Here is a 23,147-nt window from a genome sequence, read left to right on the forward strand (position 1 = left end):
GAAGGACAGAGCTGACATGTTCTGACAGACAGAAGAAACGTGATTGTATTAAAATTTCATTCCCTTCAACTCACCCACCTAAGCACAGCAGTGAGCCCTCTTGGAGAGTGCCAAAGGTAATAGAGGCAGGTAAATGGAAACAGCTTTAAAGTAACTCAGGATGAAACCACCCTGCTTCCTTTCCCTGACTCTTTTGATATGAGTAGTTTCCCAGGAGCAGCAGGGAGATCAGGGGTAGCACCACAGAACTTATAGACAGTGGAAAGCTGCAACAGGTCACTCAGAACTCTGCATCACACAGGTAAGTTCAGTTTAATTCACTGACTGATGGTGGCAGGATTAACAATGCAACTCCATTCCCCCACAAAACCCTACACCTGATTTACTACACACATTAGGCAACAGGCAGTTTTCCAAGAAAATTCATCCTGTCCAGGAATGTGAGTGTCAGCTGCAAAAGAAAGTGACTCACAGAATCTCAGGATGGTTTAGGTTGGAAGGGACTGTAAAGACCATTTGGTTTCACCCCCTGCCATTGGCTGGGACACCTTCCATTATCCCAGAGTGCTCCAAGCCCCATCCAACCTGGCCTGGAACACTCACAGGGATCCAGAGGCAGCCACAGCTTCTCTGAGCAGCCTATGCCAGGGTCTCCCACCAGAATTTCTTTCTGGCCTGCCTGCCACTAACACACAGACATCCCATAATCTGCCTCTCTTGGGTAAATTTTCCCCAGTAAATATTGAGCAAGGAAAGGATTTTCACAGAACCACTGTAGGATCACATAAACCCTGCACAAGGCACACAGATGGGGCAGCAGCATTGCTTCTCATCACCTTCTCCTTGGCATCTTCACAACAAACAAATCCCTGGCTGTTGTAACTGAATATCAAGATTCCTCATCCATAAAGCTGGAGCCTCCAGCACAGTTGTGCAGGGAGACCAGCTCTCGGTTTTTACACCAAAACAGTAGGTTTTGGTCTGATTTACTTGACCCAATGTAAGTCTCTGGGTCTCAATATCCTGCACTGCCAGAATGATATGCAAAACTGGCTGGTACCATGGAAGCTTCCAGCCTGGAACTGCAGAGATGGGAGTCAGGACAATCATCAGAATAACAGTCAAACAGCAGGAAAGGCAGAGATTCAGGGACAGCAGTGCTTTCCCCAAAAAACCACAGTGGTTGCATTATTGCCTGGAGAAAAGGAGGCTCAGGGGGACCTTTTGCTCTCCTCATGTCCCTGACAGGAGAGTGAAACCAGGTGGGTGTCAGGCTCTGCTCTCAAGGAACAAGGGACAGAGTGAAATAGCCTCAAGTCGTGCCAGGGGAGGTTTAGGTTGGATATTAGGGGAAAATTCTTCATGGAAAAGGTTGTAAAGGATTAGAACAAGCTGTCCAGAACAGCAGTGGAGTCACCATTCTTGGAAGCATTCAAATTATGTGTGGCTGTGGCACTTGAGGACCAGTTTTAGTGGTGACCATCATGGTGCTGAGGTGAAGGTTGGACCTGATGATCTTGGTGGTCTTTTCCAACCTTAAGAGTTTTACTCTTCTATGATGGCTGCAATCAGCAGCCATCCCCAAATGCAGGCTGGGGGAGATGCATGCTGCCAAACGAAGAGAAATTAACTGGTTCTGGGGAAAGAACACTCAGAAACACACATCTGGGAAGCCACTCTGAGGCCAGAACATGCCTCCAAACTATGGCACAATTATCTGCCTCGTTTTTACCCACAGAGTTTGCAAATAATCAGTGATTTGTACTTCTGGGACTGGCCTCATGACATGCTGTTAACACTGTCCTTGGCATGGGGACAGGCCACAAGACACCCAGGTGGAGGACATGCCCTGTGAGATGCTCTGCCATGACAAAAAAGCTGCCACAACAAAGCTGAGCTGGGTTCAAGGTCCTGAATGATACACACCATGTAGTATCCAGGAAGGAGCTTCTGCAGGAATTCAGCTTCCTTGTGCATCACAGTTTTTATGATGAACTCATCGTCGCTGGTGACATAGAAGAGGGAGCCGCTGGCCCCGGGGTTGGACAGCTCGATCAGAGGCTCGTTACATAATGAATACTGGCAAGAAAAAGAGAAGAAGGTGTTTTATCCCCTGTTTATTGCAGATTTGAGTTCTATGCCTTCAAGGACCTTCCCAATCATGTCGTCTCCCTGGGAGATTAAAGAGTAGCAAAGCTCAAGTGACAACTATTTTCATTATAGGTTAGGTCTGAGCAGCCAAACTGATGGACAATTTATAATTAGAGACTAAGATTACAGTTCAGAGCATCCCAACTGCTCAGTATCCCATTAATCATCTGCTTTCAGGAATATCCAGCCTTCATAATGACATCTTATCTGTTCCCATTGTGCCTGCAAGCACGTATCACATTCAGGCTCTTTGAGCACAGCCCAGCACACGCTGACGGACACAGAGGATTTCAGGAAACACCACAGTCTGCTCAGGGAACCACATATCACTGTGCTGCAGGGAACACAATGCACTGGCTGTTCTCAGCAGACTCCCCTGGCCTTGTGCTCCCCTGCAAAAGCCATTGTCTGATCCACAGACTCCCAGAATGGTTTGGGCTGGAAATGACCTTAAAGATCATCTCATTCCATACATGAGCAGGGACACTTTCCATCAGACTAGGCTGCTCCAAGCTCCATCCAACCTGGCTGTATTTTTACAGCCACACCTCACTCCATCAATCCTGCTGAAAACATGTGACAAGTCTTATCCCAGGTGTGCAATCAAAAGGGATGAGCCCTGCTCAAGCACAGCAAAGAGCTCTGTATTTGGACCTGCACTGGGAGGGCACGTCTGGTTATCAGGATGCAAACAGCAGGTCCTCAAATAAGGACTTGCCCAGCAGCAGATCAAAATAAAAAGAGAGAACAAAGCAGGCAGATGCACTTTTTAGCTCAGCACTCATCCAGATACTGCAGGGGTCAGGTGGGTTCAGGGCAGGATCACAGAACTGCCCAGTGAGAAGTGAGATAAGGAGAGGGAGGTGACCAGAACAATAGATTAAATGCTCATAATTATGTAAGGAAAACTGCTTTCAGCTCTGCACAGATTAATAAACTCAGACTTGATCAATTTAATAATCTCATGCATAATTAAATGCATTTGTTGCTGTGGCAGGCAAGAGACAATCAGGAGAACCAGAAACAACAAATCAGAGCCATGACCTTTGCAACTGAGGTAAGCTCCTTGCCTGTCCTCAGTTCTTAACACCCATCCATTTGGCAGCACTTGGCTGGCACAGGAGGGGATCACTGTTACCCTTCCACCAGGCACTGGCACAGGTTTGTTTCAGTGGCAGGTGTTCAGCTGTGATCACCCCCATCTACAGGTGAAATCACACAAAAATGGCTGTTCCAAAAGGGGAGGGTGTGCATTTACTGATGTGTTTCCTTCCCCAGTTGACACAGAACAGGACATTACATAAAGGCAAGGGCCCAAATTCAACCGCAGTGCACTCAAAGCCCCAACAGCTTGTACTCCAAAGTATTTGAAAACCAGCCTTTCCAGCTCTGAGAAGCTTTTGAAACACAAGAACAAGTTGTGGTTTATTCTGTCTTTTTAAGATGATTAAAATAACTACACTCACATAGCTCTCCAGTGAGTACACAAGAAAAAATTCCCATCTTTGTCCTTAGAGCCGCAGGGGACATTACAGGGTCGCACCCAGCAGAACACAACTCCTTTGGCTTGTAAACACAGTAAGTTATTGTTACCACAAAGACCAGAGAGGGAAGCCCATGGAAGGACTTACACAGCTCACACTGTGTGCAGGTCACGGCCTTCCTCCAGTACACGCTGGCAGCTGCCATTCAGCAAACTCAGACTTGGAATCGTGGAATGTTTTGGGATGGAAGGGACCTTAAAGCCCAACTAATTCCACCCCCTGCCATGGGCAGATACACCTTCCACTATACCAGGTTGCCCCAAGCCCCGTCCAACCTGTCCTGGAACACTCCCAGGGATGGGGCAGCCACAGCTTCTCTGGGCAACCTGTGCCAGGGGCTCATCACCCTCATGGAAAAGGTAAATAAAGGAGAAAAATACAGAGAAATCTAAAAATATATCCATACCAAATAATCATCTGGACGAATCCCAAAGAGCTCTCGGAAGTACCGGAAAGCCACTGGGGCATAGGTCTTGAACCTGAAGTCAGCGTAGTGGTGAGCCGGGGTGAGGTTACTGCCTTCGCTGCACAGAACACATACATGGGCAGGGGCTGTTACCATTCACCAGACATGGATAGTCACACCAAAGCTACTGTGTATTTCAGATGCACTGAGCCTTGCAAAAAGACATCTTTGTAACAACAACCACCACCTTTCCTCTGTGGTAGGAAAACAGGAAAACAGGTTTCAAACTATCTGCGAAAATCTATTTCCAGAGATTAAAAGAACAACCACTTGCCAAGCAGAATATATTTACACAGAGAACATAACTTTTATGAGCTTTGTTTATTCACAGTTAGAGAGCTCCCAGAAGGAGTTTCTTCCATCTAAAACATAGTATGATTTTGTGGCAGAAATTCTAGATGGACAGCTAGAAAGACAAGCATGTAGGAAGGGTAACAAACGGAAGTGCACAGTACTGCATCTTGTACTGTGCTTCCCTGCAGGCCAGTGCACTGCAGATTCCAACACTTCCCACTGTTCTGTTTGTGTATCACGGAGCAGATTTAAAACATTCAGAGCATGCAACTCTGATCTAAAGACAGATGGAAACTCTCTTGAAAAATCAGTGAGGGGAAAAGGAAATAAATAATTCATGCATTCATTCTTTTCCCCTTCTTTACCTTGGGAAAAAAATGCTCTCCACCACATAGAAGTCCTGCATCAGGACATCCCTCTCTGGCTTGGAGCTCAGATTGCCCACAGTATATCCAATCCCCAGCTGGATGGCCCCCTTCAGAGTAGATGAGGTGGTCTGGCAAAAGGAAAAGAGCAGTCAGTGAGCATTTCACAGCAGATAATCACAGTAACATCCCCTGCATTACAACGCAGTCATGTCTGTGATTTTGTTAGCAGTGTCTGGGCACCACACACTGCTAACCAAATTTACCCAGCTGCTGAAGAGATGAATTAGGGCTTCAGATTTGCTACTTGCAGGATTGTGCTGTTCAAGAGTGCTGCATAAAAATCTCAACCACATTAATAAGTACTGGGCCATAACTTCTCTCAGCTTGTGACCCACACTTGGGTGCCATCCCCCACTCCCCAAACCCAAACCTTTTTGTAGGTGGTTTCCCCAGAAGCATCCACGCTTCGATGGCCAATCTTCTTTCCTTGGCCTGGCTGTCCTGGCAGTGATGGGCCCTGCAAGGAGATCATAAGTCAGGGCACAGGTTGAGCTGCCACCAAGCACATACAGAGCAGCACAGCCACATTCCTACACTGTACTGCACACAGGCATCATCATACTGCTGGAAAAAACCCTGCAGAGTGCCAACAGGTGAAACTGAAGCTCTTTGAATTATACTTCCACCCCTCAAGATGAGTTAGAATAGCAACACTCCACCTGACACCCCCACTGCTTGCTGGCAGAGCCCTCAGCAAAGATGCCGAGCTCGGGAAAGATCCAGCTGCCAAGATTCCCCTGGTGCTTGACTGTGATTTCCCATTGATTTAAAACAGTTATGTATTAAATCAAACAGCCACAGAGATTTATTCTTAAAATCCCATGCCCTCAGGTGTCACACTGACACCTCGGGTTTTGGTGGAGAGATCAGAACCAGCTGATAACCCAGCCCCACTCACACTGAGATAATCCATTTAAGTAAGATCTCATCTGTTTACAATTCCAAGGCTGAGCCCACACAGGGTGAGCCACAGGAATGTCTCTTCCACAAGTTCTGAAGTTTACAGAAATACTACAGACTGCCAGCACTTCAGGGTGACAACAAACCTGCTCCTGTCCCCTTCCCCTCTCCTACCTCTGAGTCTGCCTAGGCCTTTCTTTGCCAACCCAGGAGGCAGCAGGTTGTGGCTGCTCCTTTAACAGCCTGGTGTAACCAGGTGTTAGGAAGTGCCCTGCAGCTCTTTTTGCAGCCCTAGGGACTCTCTACTCCACCAGGAGTCAATACTGCATCCACACCCAAGCTCTCTGCCAGATGATCCCCACAGATCCTGGAGCCCACCAGACAGTTAGGAATGCTGGTGAGAGATCAGCACCATTTCAGGGCTTGCTACACTGCAGAACCGCTTTGGATGTTCCTTTGAGCAGTATGCAGAGAAATCCAAGGTCACTTCCCAAGTGACACTGTTCTATCCCTGTCCCTCTTGAGTGCTGCAGAGACCCAGCTCTGAAACAATGGCTACAGCAGACAATGGGCAATTTTGCTTCAGCCTAAGGTTCTTTGTACTTTAGCTTTTGATCAAGAGTTCGCAGTTATTTCTGATCACTCTGCTCATACTTCTCATACTAAAGGTCAGTCTGAGTTCTCCTTCAAAAATCCCATTTCCTACCCTATTTTATTAGCAGGGCCAGCCTTGCTTCTGAGCACTCCTCCAGCACCTGTGAGCAGCAGCACAGCTCAGCCTCTCCTTCTACCAACCTGTCAGATCTTACTCCATGCAAGCCCCAGCTGTGCTGTCCTGCCCTGCCAGTGGCTCACCATCATCCTCCCAGCATGATGAGCAGACACAGGCAGGGGGAAGGGACTGCCATCATAGGAACTGCAGTGACAAAAGTCTCTTCCAGTCTCCTGCTCTGCCTGTGGCTGTTTCCAGGGCAAGAAAAAGTGGACCTATTTGTGCACTGAACAATGCAATCAACTTCCACAGAAGCTGAGCTTCTCACTACGCGTATTTCGGTTCAAAATAATCAAGTGTCACATTCCAGGCAATTTTATGGAAAAATTTTGTTGTTCATGTATACAAGTGCTCATCATCCCAGGTGAAGAATGGGAAGGGGGATGTAAAAAATTGGATCAAACAAAAATCATTTGAACATGATGCCCTAAATCATGAGTGTGGGTTTCAGGGAACAGCTTTCAGGCACAGAGCCTCCTGCTAGATTCCCTGCTGCCAACTGTGAAGAGTTTTGGTCCAGAAAGTAACAGTGACTCAGAACCTGCGACCTGGAATATCTGCAAGAGAAGATGAGTCCCTGGAGATGTTCCCCTGTTTTAGGGCTTCACAAATCACAGCCTCCCTGACTCACTCCCACCCGTGGGTAAGTGCCCAATACATGCACTCCAGTTACCACCTCCAGGTGCTGGTGTGGAAGAGGTGCCCTCAGTCACCAATGTAGAGGCATCATGGATCACACAGCCAAAACCAGCCACATGATGGACACAGTCCCTCCACATCCCTGCTGTGGCTTTGGTGATGCCAGTGAAGGGACCTAGAGACCTGCCACTAATTTTATTTCTCCCAAATAACAGATATTGATTTTGTAGTAAACTTGTAAGTATTCTGAAATGCAGTTTTACTCAGAAAAAGGCAGGCAGAAGAGTTTCTTAGGTTTCTGTTCTCATTTCTCAACACAGGATTGTCAAACCAAGCTTTACACATCTCACCTCAGTGACAGCTGTCTTCTTTGGGCCCAGACCTGCAGACAAAAGGGAAGAGCATCAGGAAAAGTAGGGACATCAAATAAAAAACCCCCAACCCAACGACCAGAACTCCAAGAAAACAGCTCAATACTTTGTCTTTTAAAGCAGCCAGCCTTTAGACCAGCTGATTTTATTTGGTTTTCAGCTTCACTAGTGCAGGAATCTGATGGTACAGGGGTCACCTGAACAATTTCACATTCAGAAGCACAAAAATGCACATTTTTTCCCAGCAACAGTGTTTCCTAGAGGCTTCAGCAGAGAGGTCTTGCAAATCTCTGCTGCCTCTTTATGGCACAGATGGGTCCACACCATGCTGAAGAGCTGGCTCCACACAGAAGCCCAGAGAGACACTCCTGAAGCTGTTTTCCAGCCACTCAGAAGGCACTTGACAAACTATATCAATAATTGAATATATTTATAGAATCCTATGTCCAAATATATCACACAAATGAATGCATCATTTATCTTTATTGCTGCCTCAGGAGAAGCCACTGCTGCTCCATTACAGCCAACGGTGGAAATCAGGGTTTTGCCTCAAGCTTTTAGGGATGTAATCAGAGCTGGAAAGACAGGCCCAAACCCTTTGACATGAGGCCACCTCCCATTTCCTACCCTGGGTTTGTTTTTCTGAGCCCAAGTTTGCAAGAAGCTCCCTTATTTCAGACAGCAGGGAGCACAGGCTCCTGTGTGGAACATGGGACCATGAAATGCAGCCCAGCTGGCTCCCAAGAGCTACCATGAAAGATCAAGAGCTGCTGAAGAGGAGTCCCCAGCACCACCCCAGCAGCCCCTCAGCACCTCTGTGCACAGGCCAGTTCTCATGGGGGAATCTCCTGCACAGAACACAAACTCAAGGGACACATTTAAAGCCTTACTTCCAGGTATGAGTCTGCCACTCCCTGCTCCTGTCCTACAGCATTCCTATGGCACAGATCCTTATCAACCCATAATCCTTCAGAAAGGGCTCCATTTTGCAAGAGACAATGGAGTGCAGTTTTGAGTTCATCTACACTCAAATTAGGGGGTGTTCTTCTCTGAGGGGGGCAGATGTCCTCTGTCCCTCCTGGCTGGAGAGCAGGAAAAGCCACGGAGCACCTAACCCAACTTCTGCTGCTCCAGCATCTCCCCCATTTGGCGAAGGATGAACTTCGATGGTTTACCCACGGTACCTGTTCACCCCCTCAAAGAGAAGCAGTGATACTGCTCCAGGGCTTGTTTCAGAAGGAGCCTGAGCAAGAACCTGGGCATCAGTATCTGAAGGGGCTCCAAAAGAGCTGGAAAGGGACTTTGGACAAGGGCCTGGAGGGACAGAACAAGGGAGAATGGCTTTCTGCCAAAGGGCAGGGTTAGATGGGATATTGCAAAGAAATTTTCCCCTGTGAGGGTGGGGAGGCCCTGGCACAGGTTTCCCAGAGCAGCTGTGGCTGCCCCTGGATCCCTGGATGTGTCCAAGGCCAGGCTGGATGGGGCTTGGAGCAACCTGGTGTGGTGGAAGGTGTCCCTGCCCATGGCAGGGGGTGGAACAAGATGAACTTTAAGGTCCCTTCCAACCCAAAACATTCCAAGATTCCATGATAATGGGCTGACAAAACCAGGGAAGTGTGTGACTCACATTTCGGAAAGTATTTCAGACTCTGGAAAGCAAATAAACAACAAACCAACCAAACAAAAAAAAAAACCAACAAAAAAAAAAACTTTGGTGATCACAAGGGAAATGAAGCTGCTCTGACTTGGAAGTGCTGCAGGTGTCTCACCATCCTGATCTCCACAAAGTGGGCAGTCCCTCGTGTGAAACAGGTCTTGTCAGGTGGCATTTGGAGCTGTCTGCAGAGCACCCCATGGCCTACAGCCTGGCCTGCAGGGCAGAGCCAGGGCAGCACAGGAAGAGTCACTTCTTGTTGTTCTCTTTTAAAAAGAGTGCCCAGCTCCTGCCTCAGGAACAGTCACTGAAATGCCACTCCCTGTGTCACACCATCCCACTGCAAACAGGCAGAGGGAAGTGAGCAGAGTGGGGAGCCAAGGGGTGCAGAGCAGCTCCCCTCTGTCACACCCTCAGGCCAGGGCCCCTCAGGTGAGGGGGTGTCACTGACACGGGCAGGTGACACACACCATGAGTGGCATGAACCCTGTCACTCCTCCAGCTCTCAGACTGTAGCAGCACATGGCTGACGACCACTGTGAGCTCAAACTGTGCTCAAAAACAAGTTCTTTGGCCGAAGCCAACACAATTTTGTGATCATTGAACAAAACACCCTGCAATGGCCCAGAGAGCAGGAAATAAGGCTCTGAGTGAGCATTTGGCTAATGAACTTCCAGGGGCACAAGCTGAAGCAGCACGTTCAGACCATGGGGGAATCCAAAGGAGCTAATGCTGCTTCAGACTGAGCACTTGAAACTGCTGGGAACACAGCGCAGCTGAGAGACCTGGGCCAGGGGAATGTGCTCTCCCTGCACGCCTGCCACTGCTCTCCTGCTGCACTAATCTCGTTTCTGCACTTTGTCACAATTCCAGAGCAGGAGATTATCTTTAATTTTGTGATAATTACCACGAGCCACTTTCATTCCCAGCTTTTAAGTGTCTGCTGCTGTACACGTACCAAATGTGGAATCAACACCAACTGTCTGCAAAAAGGAAAGGTATCCAAGGCAGGGAACCCCACGTCTCTGGGAGGAATGATGTCTGATGTGGGCAAGAGCAACCACAGCAAAACTTCCCTCTGCCCCCACCACTAATAAAAAGTAATCAGCTTTATAAAATCAACTTGTCTAGTCAGAAAACGTAAAAATCTTCCACTGGTTCCTCTGTGCATTGCACACGGCTATGCTCGGCTTAAACAAGCTGACAGATGGTCTGGCAAAATCTGATTTAACTCCAGCTCCATGGGTTATTGAGCCACAAGGCAGCGCTGGGGTTTGTGGGAGTGGGAGCAGTGCTGTGGGAAGTTTTGACACTTAACAAGACAATTGAAATTATTCTTATCCTATTTGGTGTGGCTCATGTGCTCAGAAATGTGATGAATGGCTCTGGAGGGGAAATCCTGAGATGAAACCCCAAATTTCTGCCCTGCCTCCAGTCTGTGCCTGGGCTCTGCCAGGCACTTCATGCATGCTTGACCTGCTGCCTTCAGTTCTGTTCTCATCTGTGCATGGCTTTGAGTGACCCTGTCCCAATGCTTGAGCTTCTATGGAGCTTCTGAAATAAATTTCAGTTGTGTTTCATCCAGCAATTCCCATCTTAGACTTGTGTTTTTCCCATATTTACAGTCACATTGGCCATCTTCACCACTAAGCTGATGCCCTGCAGGACAGGCAGGAATTTCCTCCTGGAAAGCCTCTGTCCAGGAAAGGGCTCAAGTTTCAGCTCTACCAGCCAGAGGAGCAAAACCCCCACAAGGTAAGGGTGGTGAGGCCCTGGCACAGGTTGCCCAGAGAAACTGTGGCTGTCCCATCCCTGGAAGTGTTCCAGGCCAGGCTGGATGAGGCTTGGAGCAACCTGGTCTAGTGGAAGGTGTCCCTTCCACTCCCTCCAAACCAGCTGAGGCAGGCTGACTTGCCAAAACCCTTCATCGTCAAAACAGGCATTAGAGCCTTCTGTCCACCAGAAAGGAATTTCTTAAAATGTTTACAAAAATCCAGCAGAAGCTTAATTTAAGATTACAGAATCCTGGAATATCCTGAGTAGGAAGGCACCTACAAGGATCAGTGCAGCCCCTGGCCCTGCCCAGACCCCCCAAGAACCCCACCCTGAGCATCCCTGAGAGCGCTGTCCAAACGCTCCTGGAGCTCTGGCAGCCTTGGGGCTGGGCCCATTCCCTGGGGAGCCTGGGCAGTGCCCACATGATCCAATAATGAAGTTTTCTTTATAACACAGGTCTATTCACTCAGACATATACTAATAATGCTTTATGATGCCCTAGAGAAGTCAAAACAAATCTGAATAATCAGTGGACTCCTTTCTCTGATCAGAACTGCTGCTGCACCTTTATTAAAAGCTTCACTTTATTTAAGGGTTTATAAGGATATACAATGTGACTAGAACTAAAAATACGTGAAAAATATAAATGCCATGTAAGCTCCTTGGCTGGAGCCTGCAACAGCATGACTCCCCCAGAAATCCAGCACACCAGAGACCTGCAGTTGGCCACTCACACTTAGCCTGGTCTAGTGGAAGGTGTCCCTGCCCATGGCAGGAGGATGGAACTGGACAAGCTTTAAGGTCCCTTTCAACCCAAACCATTCCAGGATTCTATGAAATGCTGACAAGTAACACACACCCCAAAGGAGTGTGTCTATCTCATTTTTCACTTTCTCCACTGAGAACAAGATACACCTGAGCAGCCCATTTGGACAATAAGGGGATGTGGAGACTGTAACCAGGACACAATTCCCTATTCCATCAGACCCCTAACACAGACACACTTGGTCAATGCCTTGCAGGCAAAGGCAGAAATAAGAATACTGAGACAGGAGCTCGGAAATGAAAGCCTCTACACATGTACTGCTATTGAAATACAGACAGAAAGGATGGCAATTAAACACATCCACCAAAAGCTGTTACTGCCTGTAAGGGAATCCTGGTAAAAACAAATTAAAATTATGGGGGAGTGGAGGAAGGCAATCCAGCAAATCATAGAATGGTTGGGGTTGGAAGAGCCCTCATCTCATTCCACCCCCTCCCATGGTGGGTGGATTCCTTCCACTAGACCAGGGTGCTCTGAGCCCCCTCCCTGGACACTTCCAGCTGCTCTGGGCACAGGGCCTCAGTACCCCCACAGGAAGAACTTCTTTGCCATATGCCATCTAACCCTGCCCTCTGACAGAGCGTTTCCCTTTTCCTGTCCCTCTAGGCCCTTGTCCAAAGTCCCTCTCCAGCTCTCTTGTAAGCCAGAAAACACTCCTGAGCTGGGAAGCAGCGCTTGAGCCAGTACAGCAGCCAGCTGAGCTTCCCAAGGAGCCAGCAAAAGCATCAGGCTGTGGCTCAAGGCACAGGCAAAAGGAATTTCTGAATTCCCTGAATTTCTTCTCACACTCCATACCTGTGGCTCCAGCTCCCAGCACATGGAGCAGCAGCACAGGGCAGTCCTGGGATGGGAGGTGACACTTCAGGGATTAGCCACTCCCCAGAGAAGGTAGCTGAGTACAAGTTGCTCTTCTCAGGCACCTACTTCTGATCGTTAAACATTTTTTCTTCCCATAATTCAACATAATTTAATTCAGATGAGAATCATCAAAAAAGGCACAAAATTAAATTAAAATTTTGGGTTATTTCCCCCTTAAATGTGCCATCACTTGGCAGAAAGAGCTGTAGCTGTTCTGCACCCTGGGCATGGATCACTGTTCCTGCCATCCGAGAGCTTGGAGAAATAATACAGAAATAAAGCAATCTGAGATAAATTCTGCTTGTTAGGTAGAACCTACACAAAGCTTTACCACCTAAATGTATCTATTTTTCCCTGAAGCACTGCCTGACTGACTGACTTTTGGGATCATCCATACAAAACTGGTGCTGGTCAAACCCAGCCGACCCTCTCTACTGCCTTGTTCACCTCATTATTCATCCCAGTGCTCAGGCAAGGCTGTCTCCATCCCTATGGGCAAGCATATAGGGAGAGGAGAGGAGAGACCTGTCTCTGATGCATCTACAGGACAGGTAGCTCAACATTCCTCAGGACACTTTAGCCAGCAACCAAAGTCCAGCAGCTATGTGCAGCAGAATGCTGGCAGCACCAGGCAGTGTCCAAACTGGGCCACCAGGAGCAGCCAGATATAAATAATCCCATTTAACCCCACCTCAGCCACCCTGAACTCCTCCCTGTCCTCTGCTCCTTCTCGTCACTCACATGGGCTCTGTGCCTGGTTTGAAGCACACAGGAGTCACTTCACATAAAATGACATTTGCACACAGGATCTGCTGCTCCAGTTCGTGTACTGCACACTTCCCATGGCCTTTGTCTTTTCTCAGCAGAAATGCTGGGGATGGGAACAGCAAGCCTTGTACAAATAAATGGCTTGTACAAAGGAAGGGAAGGAGCTTAATGTACAGGCTGGGCCTTGGGGCACTGCTGTGGTACCTGCTGAGAGCAGTGACACAGCTGACCCCTCCTTTCCTCCCTGGGCATGGACATGCTCTTCCATTAAGTGGAGACAGGCACAGGGAGTCCCAGTCCTGTCCCAGCCACTCCCTCAGTTTTCTGACCCCCAAACTCCAGAAGCTGCTCCCCTGCTAGCTCCCAGAGATCAGCACTGAACCTGTATTTTACAGCCCAGCTTGGCTGACCAAACTAAAAGCTTATGGAGCATCAGCACTGCCAGGGACTGCCACAAAAGGATGTTCTGCAGTAAAGGCATCTACCAGCCTGGTTTATTTTTGGGTTTATGCAGAAACTCTTTCTGCCTCAAAAATAAAGCCGTTTATCCCAGCTCAAGAGGCAGGGCAAAAGCTGAAGATGCAAACAGGGAGTTAACACATCCCTTCCTCATTGTCAGCTGCAGGTGCCACCACATCCGGGGTGCAGCATCCCGGGTGCAGCTCTCCTCGGGGAGCTGAGCCAGGACATCACGCTGGAACATTTCCTTAACAACTCCCCGGAAAAGCACTTACAGCGCCAAAGCCCAATTACAGTGAGGAACGAGCAGGACAAGATCAGGGAAATGAAATTCAAAAAGAACTGATTTGTTTTCTTGTTTTGGATCAGCTGCATGTAGAAAAAGGAGAATTTTGGAGTGCTGAGCCCAAAGCGTGTGACATAGTGACAAAAAGCAAAACAAAAATCTCATCAAAAGCAGCGCACAATAGCTGCCACCCAGCAGCAGAACAGGCTGCAGCCGCTTGGCTCAGTAATTATGCAATCCAGTGGGATGTTCGGGCAAACATCTGCTCCATGGGAAAGGTGCAGCCTTATCTGAACACCGTGTTCCTGCTCCCTTCCACACGCTGCTCACAGGGGGATTGTGGAGTGGAAGGACACATGCTCCCCAGCATGTCCTTCGTGGGCAGTGGGGGCAGGAAGGCGAGAGGAGGCTCCCAAGGTCAGGCACCCAGCAGTGGTGCTGGAAACGCCGGCCTCTGCCCAGTTTCTGGCTTCTCTGTTTATTACAGCCTGCAAGTCCAATCTGCCTACCAGCACTCACAACAAAGCTCAACCAGGATTAGAGACAGCAAACATGGAGCAGGAGATGTCACCTCTGCAGGACTGAGCCAGTTCTGTGCCTGTGAGGACACTCAGGCACAGAGGTGCCAAACTAAAACCACAATGCCAGTTTAGAGCAGGACCATAAAAGGCTGAAGGACTCTGAAGCCACATTCCTCACAATCATCCAGAAGAGACAGAGCAACATTCAGCCGCCCTTACTTTTGTTCAAGGGTAGGATAAGCTTCAAATCCCCTACTAGCAGGTTCCAACCCACCAACTCTGCTCACTCAAGCATCTGCCTGCCCAGAGCTGGGGTTTGGCAGCAAGAGGACACAGAATCTCCTGCTGCCCTTCTAGTTGTGTTGCAAAACCACTGAGGACTTGGATGTAGCACATGACCCCACCCAGCCCCTGGAACTCTATTCTGTGTGTTCAAGATGGAGTTTCCAGCTGCCACAAGGTCCTCAAGAGCCACTTTTCAAACCCAGGTCAGAGAAGCACAAGACAGTGAAGGAATTAACTTTCCTTGTTTATTTTCCAAGAATCCCCATCCCCCTGCTTGCAGACTCCTGCTGAGAAGTAGGATCCAGGACCTTTAACATCTCCTACCTACGTGCAGGGAAGGAGGCTCACCTCCATCCTCCAATATGCTGTTCTCCCAGTGCCACTAATAAAGAGGGAGAAGTTTGACCTGACTAATCTGAGGTTACACCCTGCCTGCCACAGGCAGAGCAGTTGTTCTGTCCCAGATATCCAGGATTTCCACTGTGGCACAGCTCAGGGCTTTGGCTGCTTGGGGCTTAGAGTCAGCCCATAGCACCTCCCAGCCAGGTAGGGATTAGTGTTGCTGGAGCCTCTTCACCAGCCGAGCTCCTTTTGGAACTCACTGGCTCTGTGACGATACCTGCAAGGCAGGTGCCAAGCAAAGGACAGGGGACTGCTAGCTGGAAAAAGGCTATATTCACTGTGATCAATCCCAAAATTTCTTCTGCTGATAAATAGCACAGGATATTGTTATTTAGAGGACAAGCCCCTTTTAACTACAGCAGGAGGATGCCTTTGCACATCAGCTTGGCTCCCTTTCCAATATTTCTTCTCTGGGTATCCTGCAGAGGATCTCAGCCTGTCCTGAGGGGGAGCACTGGCAATGCAAAGGAATCATTCCAGCTGCTTGCAGGAGCAGCAGCACAGCAGATACCAAGAGGGTTGGACGCAGGCTGCAGAGATGGTGACAAACTATCCCCCTGACTTTATCCCTCAGCCCTGTCTCCCTCCAGGAGGGATCGGCCAGATAATTAGTAACTTCCACTATTCAAAAGTGTTTTCCTCAAACAAGAGACTGGCCCCCTTGCTCATTCACCAGCAGGAACTATTCTAATTCAGTCTAAGAATACAAGAATGCAACCCACAAAAGATATCCACCATTTTCTGACATTCTAAAAAACATGTTGAAGTCCAGTTACTACAGCCAAAGAAGGTAAGGAAAACTACTTTAAGTTTCCCAATAACTACCTACCACAAGACCAGGACATAGAGATGTCACCACAGTCAGCAAAGCTTTAAACACCTGGGATCCCAGCATCACAACCAACAGCAGTCTCCAAAGGGAAAACAGCTGTTCTGTCTGCGGGCCACCCTTCACAAGACATCCCAAAGATGCACCTGGATTTTTACCTAGTGGGGCATTTCCTGATTTGCTCTGTAGCAAAAGCTGCTTGGCTAAATCCTGTAAGATTTAATTCCACTCTGGCTAATGTCACCTGACAGAGATTTTCTGAGGGTGCTCAAGCACCACAGACTTGAAAGGGGATTTCAGAACAAGGTTACGTACAACACACGTCACTGGAGATAAAGTCCTTGTACCCAGCCTGATGGGAGCAGCCAACAAACTCCTTCACCAAACACTTCCAGGTTGCCAGAGGTGCTGCTGACAACACTGCAATATAGAGCTTTGCACCCCAACACTGAGGATAAGGCCTGTATGGGAAAAGAGGCAGGGATCTCTAACTCCTACCTGTCTCAAAAACAGACGTCCAGGCAAAAGCATTAGGTTGCATTTCCAGTTTTTAGAGTGTGATTTTGATAGAGTGTGATGCAGCCCTCAATGAGCACATCCTCTGCACAACTCAGACACAGTTTTCCAGCTGACCAGGTCCCAATGAAAACACAGTTAAGAAACCATGCTCAGAAAAGCAGAGCTGTGACATATCCTTGTTAGAGAAACCAAAGGTTTGACTTGACAATCTTGCAGGTCTTTTCCAACTTTAATGGTTCCATGATTCTATGATTTACTAAAAAGGAGAAACCCAAGCTCTCCAGGATGCAGAAACAGCTCATCTGAGCCGATTTCTTGGCCTCAATCAAAACTTACTCTTCCAACCCTACTGCTTCCCATCAGCATGTCCTGTGCCTCCCTGGCAGCACCTCACCACCCTTGCTGCCTGTGCCTCTCCTGCACCACCCATCCAGACCCCACAGAACAACAAAGTGACGACTGGCCAGCTCTTCAGGAGCAAACTCTGCTTAATCCATCCCAGCTATTGCAAATTCTTTCCTCCTCCAGGTAGATCCAGACGGATCCTGGGCTACATCAAAAGAATTGTGACCAGCACATTGAGGAAGGGGATTCTGCCCCTCCACCCCACTCAGGTGAGATTCCACCTGCAGAGCTGCCTCCAGGTCTGGGGTCCAACATCAACAGGATATGGAGCTGCAGGAGCAAGTTCAGAGGAGGCCACAGAGGTCCTCTGCTCAGAAGCCAAATGCTGTTCACCTGGGCTCCAGAGAGACCTCAGAGCCCCATCCAGTGCCTAAAAAGGCTCCAAGAGAGCCAGGGAGAAACTTTGGACAAAGGCTTAGAAGGACAGGATAAGGGGGAATGGCTTCCCACTGCCAGAAGGCAGGGTTAGATGGGATACTGGGATGAAATTCTTGATTGTGAGGGTGGTGACGCCCTGGCACAGGTTATCCACAGGAGCTGTGGCTGTCCCAGCCCTGGCAGTGTCCAAGCTCAGACTGGATGGGGCTTGGAGCAACCTGATTCAGTGGAAGGTGTCCCTGCCCATGGAAGGCACTGGAAAAAGATGAGCATTAAGGTCCCTTCCAGCCCAAACTATTCTGTGATTCCATGATTCATCCCCTCCCTGGACATGCCCACATCTCCTCTCTTCCCCAGACTGAGGGGGCTTGTACCCAGGAGGGGTCCTGAGCCTCTGTCTTTGCCCCAAATGGGGCTCTGTGAGCAAACATCCCCCAGAGCTGCAGCAGCTCTGGACAAACAGGCCCCTGTGCTGTCAGACTCAGGAATGACATCCAGGGCAAAAGCTACTGACACAAGGTGTGGGAAATTGGAGGTTAAGAATAAATTTATTGCTCATTACTATGTTCTTTTCTCACTGGCCTAGCTAAGGCCTTCTGCTCTCTGTGACTCAAGTGTTTTGGTTGGGTGCTCCTGCTCTGCTCTCAGAAAGGCACCTGAACAGATGGAAGAAAACATGCCACAGCAGGACAAGTTTCAAAGATGGAGTGTGTTGCCAAAAATCGTAACTCAAAGTTTCAGCAAGAAGTCTCTCCTCCTCCTGGGATCCTGGCTGTAGCATGGCAGCTAGTGACTCAGCTAGCAGCTGAAAAGAAGGTACCTAAAAAACATTTCAAAAAATACTTCTAGAGCTCTTACTAGGAAATTCAAGCAGGTGAGACACCTAAAGAGGGCATGAAGAGATAACCTGCTGCCCATGCTGGGCTACAGGGACACATCAGTTGCATTACACCAGCGATCAGGGACAGCCTCCTACAGTGCAGGCAGCCATGAGCTGAAGGACAGGCTGGTTCTGGCACAGACCTGCAGCCTCCTCAAGGCTAAGCCAGAAAAGCAGCTTCTGCAGCCTGGCCTAGAGGACTTGCACTTACGAGGCTGAGGCAGGAATTTATTACTTCTATTTAACCAAGTGCAACAATGCCCATTTATTTATTCATTTGGGAACCAGATCTCCACACTCTGCACAGGTATGTGCCCAAACAAAGATGCAAAAGAAGAAAGAGCAAAATCCAAAAGAGCACTCAGGCTCCCAAGGTGCTGCTCAGGCAGAACTGAGGCTGTTGCTGAGCTTGTTCTTCTAAACTCCTGCAGATCCCCAGATGCTGAGGACCCTGCAAGTTGCTGGCACTGTTTTCCCTGAGGCTGAGTACACACTTGTACCCAGTGCAGCCACAAACCCCTCTGGGAGCAGCACCAGTTAGGGCTGAGCTTGCATAGGGCACAAGATGTGCCTCACCCTTGGTACTCCTGCACTTGCACAGAACAGGAGTGGTCAAGGTCTCTCTGAAGTGATGTTGTGGTTTCTAGGATGTGTCTGACAGAAGACTCTTAATAGGTGAAAGACAACAAGTTACCTTGGAGTTGAACCCCAGCCATCTGGATCAGCTCTCTTCACGGCTTTCCAGAGCCTCCAGAACTTGGGCTGTGAGCTTCAGAGCAGCTCTTCTCCAGTGAGGGTGTGGAGGAAAGGCATGCTCTAAACAGAGAGAACTACAATTAAGAATATTGGGGCTCTAAACACCAGTGACCACCTCAGGAAAAGCCAAGGCTGGCTGCCTACATGGCTCATAAATGTGCACTGAAATCACTTTGTAAGCTCCAGATTCAACTGGGAACAATTTCTGGTCTCTGAGGTTGTCAAACAGAGCCCTGAACCATGAACAACTTGTGTCCTTCTCAGAGTTTTACTCAACATCTGTCCAACACAAGGAAAAACTTGGGATGCTGTATGAATCATAGAATCATTAAGGTTGCAAAATACCTCAAGCCCAACCTCTGACTGAAGCTCATCATTCCCACTAAACCATACAGCAAAGTGCCATTTCTACTTGTTTATTGAACACTTCCAGGGATATCATCATCACCACTATCCTGAGTAGCCTGTTTCAAGGCCTGACCACTATTTCAGTGAGGAAATTTTCCCAGTGTCCAACCTGAACCTCCCACAGGCCACCTTGAGGCCAGTTCCTCTCCTTGTGTCCCTGTTCCTGGGAGCAGAGCCTGACTCACCTGCCTGTCCCCTCCTGTCAGGGAACTGTGCACAGCTAGAAGATCCCCCCTTTCTCCAGGCTGAGTGCCTCCAGCACCCCCAGTTGCTTCTGGTGCTCCAGCCCCTTTCCCAGCTCTGTTCCCTTCTCTGGACACGCTCCAGCCCCTCAATGTCTTTCTTGTTGTGAGGGGCCCAAAACCGACCCCAGGATTCACGGTGAGGCCTCAGCAGTGCCCAGCACAGGGGGACAGTCACTGCTCTGGTCCTGCTGGCCACACAACTCAAGCCAGCAGTATGGAGTCAACTTCACCTTAGCATTTCTGAACTACACAGAAGAACCTCATGAGTTCTTTCACACTGTTTGCTAAGACTTCAATAAAACAAGAAGTGAATTCATTCCCCTGAACCAGTACACTACACATTTGGATCAGCCAAATACACACTACCACTGACCTGCAAAAGAGAGGAGGAACAGCACAATCTGCTCCTCTGTTTGGAGAGAAACAGAAGCCACAGCCAGGCACACTGACATCAAATATTCTCTCAGAAAAGCATCTCCTGGAGGACAACCCAGCTGTGTGCTCAGGCTTCTCCTCCCAACCACCAGCTTTCTGGTCTATGGTGGTGGCTGCAGGGAGGCAGGAAGAGACAGAAGTGTGTGGTGATGCTGGCCAACACTTACACAACAGTTCTCAGTGGGGAATAAAGGATCCCACAGTCTGACATGGACAGTCTCATGGGTTAAGGTCCACATTTCCTGGCTCCCAATCCAGTAGCCTCCTTTCAAACCAGATGGCTTCAGCCTACAGCTCTGTCCTCAACAAGCAGGGGGCTCCCCAGCCACACCAAGGAAGTCAAGCAGGTTTGAGCAGGGGAGTTTTTCCACAAAGTGCAGCAGAAGGGCAGTTGGAAGGCTCAAAGCAGGCAAGAGCTGAAGGCTGTCTGTGGGAAGAGGAGAAGGCAGGTGTGATGAAGCAGAACCATCCTGCAGGGACTGCACCCCTTTTAAGGATGGGTCTGACCAAGCTCTGCAGTTTTGGATGGGCTTCTTGGCTTCCTCTCCACCAAAATGGGTGCAATAGTTTTGCCAACACTTAAAGGCGAGTCATAAGGCAAAGGAGGTTTGGAGATTGTTTTCTTGTCAAGTCAAAAACAGGACCTCTAATAGAAAACATGAAGTACCAGGCAGCACTTGCTACTTCTGCCTGCAACACATTCCTTTTTCCTTTAGATGAGCAGCTGCCATTCAGACACATCCCTTCCTCCCACAGGTCTTGAATTAAGTCATTTTTCACCCCACCTCACCCTTACAGATTAAGTTTTTACCCTACTTTGCAGAAAAACTTGCATTTAAATTTCCTTTCTTCAGCTGCTGTAAAAACCCACCTTGTTTCTCTAAGTCACAGTTTGCTCTTCATGCTGAGCACTTCCAGCCTCCTTGCACTCCCAGTTTTCAGCTTAGAAAAGATTAAAAATAAATCCAATCTTTCTGTTTTAAAACCTGGGAGTTCAGATAGCCACAGTATCTGAGATTGTTATAAACCTTAAATCTCATCCCCTGTGGAAGCCTGCTCATTGCCATCCCATCCATACAAAACCAGGGCCTGCACATATTAAACCAAGTTCCTCCCAAATTGCCGTGTTTCTAATTTCTTAAATAAGCATTTTCTGGCATTATCAGTCCAGAAGCCACTTGCTCAAGAGTGTCCCAGATAGTTAATCCACCAGTGACTCCTGCCCACTACTGAAATGAAAACAAACATCCAACCCTCTGAGACTACAGAGGAGAAAGACTGTCAGCAGTTTTCTACCATCAAAATTAATTTAAGCCTGAAGAGATGCTGGGTTGAGAAGTATCTTGGAATTAAAAAAGTCCATATGTGTATCAATCAGTACAAGGCTGCAGCCTCACCTTGTGTTTTGGAGGCAGTTTGGGCACCACAAGATCAGGAGGATCCAAAGCTGTTGGAGTGTCCAGAGGAGGGACACGGAGCTGGGGAAGGCTCTGAGGAGCAGCTGAGGGCACTGGGCTCGTTCAGCTGGAGCAGAGGAGACTGAGGGGAGGCTCCTCGGGGGCTGCAGCTCCTCCCGAGGGGAGGCGGAGGGGCAGGGGCTGAGCTCTGCTCTGGGCCAGGGACAGGAGCCCAGGAAGGGCTGGAGCTGTGCCAGGGCTTGGGATGGATCTCAGGGCAAGGTTCTTCCCCCCGAGGGTGCTGGCACTGCCCAGGCTCCCCAGGGAATGGGCCCGGCCCCAAGGCTGCCAGAGCTCCAGGAGCGTTTGGACAGCGCTCTCAGGGATGCTCAGGGTGGGGTTGTTGGGGGGTCTGGGCAGGGCAGGGGCTGGACTTGGGATTCTTGTGGGTCCCTTCCAGTTCAGGATATTCCAGGAATCTATGAAAAGCTACAAAATGCAACACAATATCCACCTCTTGAAAAACTTCATTGTCTTGTAATGTAAGTCAGAATCACAGGGGGAAAAATATTACATTAAGCAAAGGCAATTGTTAACCTTAAATATTTCAGCTCTTATCACTGAACAAACACTCCTTAACAACCCCAGAAACCATTCCATAACATGTGCTATTTAAACCCCCAAATAATCCCCACCTGTTAGGCAAGAGTGAAACCCAAGGCCTTATTTCTGAATTCCACCTCAGCAAGTGTCTGTAACTGAGCATGTCATTAACAATGACAAGCACAGCTTTGAGGGCTTCAGCTTCATTTTCTGCTGTCTCTATTCCAGCTTTGAAGTCAGGGACTATTTTACATCTCTACAGTTTGCATTTCTGCCAGCAAATGCTCTGCATTTTGTACACTGCCCCCGTCAACACACAGCCAGCCAGATGGAAAGAGCGGCACCCAACACATAGAGAGAGGAGGAAAACTGTCATTTTGCAGATGACACCCAGTTAAAAGTGACATTTAAAGAGAAGACAAATGCTTTCAGGTATTACATCTGCCCTCTTGGCTGCATGTGGGACTGAGCACACCACCCCTTCATCCTGGCACAGGGATGCAGAACCAGCTACACTGACAGAAACTATAGAACCAAGAACACAGAGAGACACCCAAGTTCCACATCAGCATCCAAGTGGAGTGACTGTGACTGCTAAAGTGCCATTAGCACATTCAGGGAAGGAGCACTTAGCCAGAGGAGGATTTTAGCCAGCTCCCTCCCTTTGAAAAATGCTATAATGGACAATTTTATACTGAAAAATCTGCAAAATCTGGTCCATCAGATGTGCAGAGAAACTACAGAAAGAAAAACTACTGCAAACATCTTTGTCTTCAGCTGCTGCGTCCTGCTCAAAGCAGAGGCTTTGGCAACATTTCCTTGTGCCCAAGTCACAGAATGTACCAAACATGACAAGGTAGCACAAAGACAGGCAGATCTTCCCCGATTTTTT

At 48.6% G+C, this 23,147-nt stretch overlaps 1 protein-coding gene across 6 annotated transcripts in view; it reads right to left on the reverse strand.

Moving 5' to 3' along the window:
- PIP5K1C (phosphatidylinositol-4-phosphate 5-kinase type 1 gamma) overlaps positions 1–23,147 on the reverse strand; it is a 49,630-nt gene that overhangs the window by 16,443 nt on the left and 10,040 nt on the right. For all 6 annotated transcript variants that reach the window (XM_058858829.1, XM_058858827.1, XM_058858828.1 and 3 more), the window contains exons 2-6: positions 7,545–7,576; positions 5,254–5,340; positions 4,821–4,951; positions 4,102–4,219; positions 1,927–2,079 (exon numbers count right to left, since the gene is read on the reverse strand). In XM_058858829.1, the coding sequence (XP_058714812.1) occupies positions 1,927–2,079; positions 4,102–4,219; positions 4,821–4,951; positions 5,254–5,340; positions 7,545–7,576 (521 nt within the window). The remainder of the gene's footprint in view (positions 1–1,926; positions 2,080–4,101; positions 4,220–4,820; positions 4,952–5,253; positions 5,341–7,544; positions 7,577–23,147) is intronic.

The sequence above is a fragment of the Poecile atricapillus genome, chromosome 28 (genome assembly GCF_030490865.1).
Source record: "Poecile atricapillus isolate bPoeAtr1 chromosome 28, bPoeAtr1.hap1, whole genome shotgun sequence".
Taxonomy (NCBI): domain Eukaryota; kingdom Metazoa; phylum Chordata; class Aves; order Passeriformes; family Paridae; genus Poecile; species Poecile atricapillus.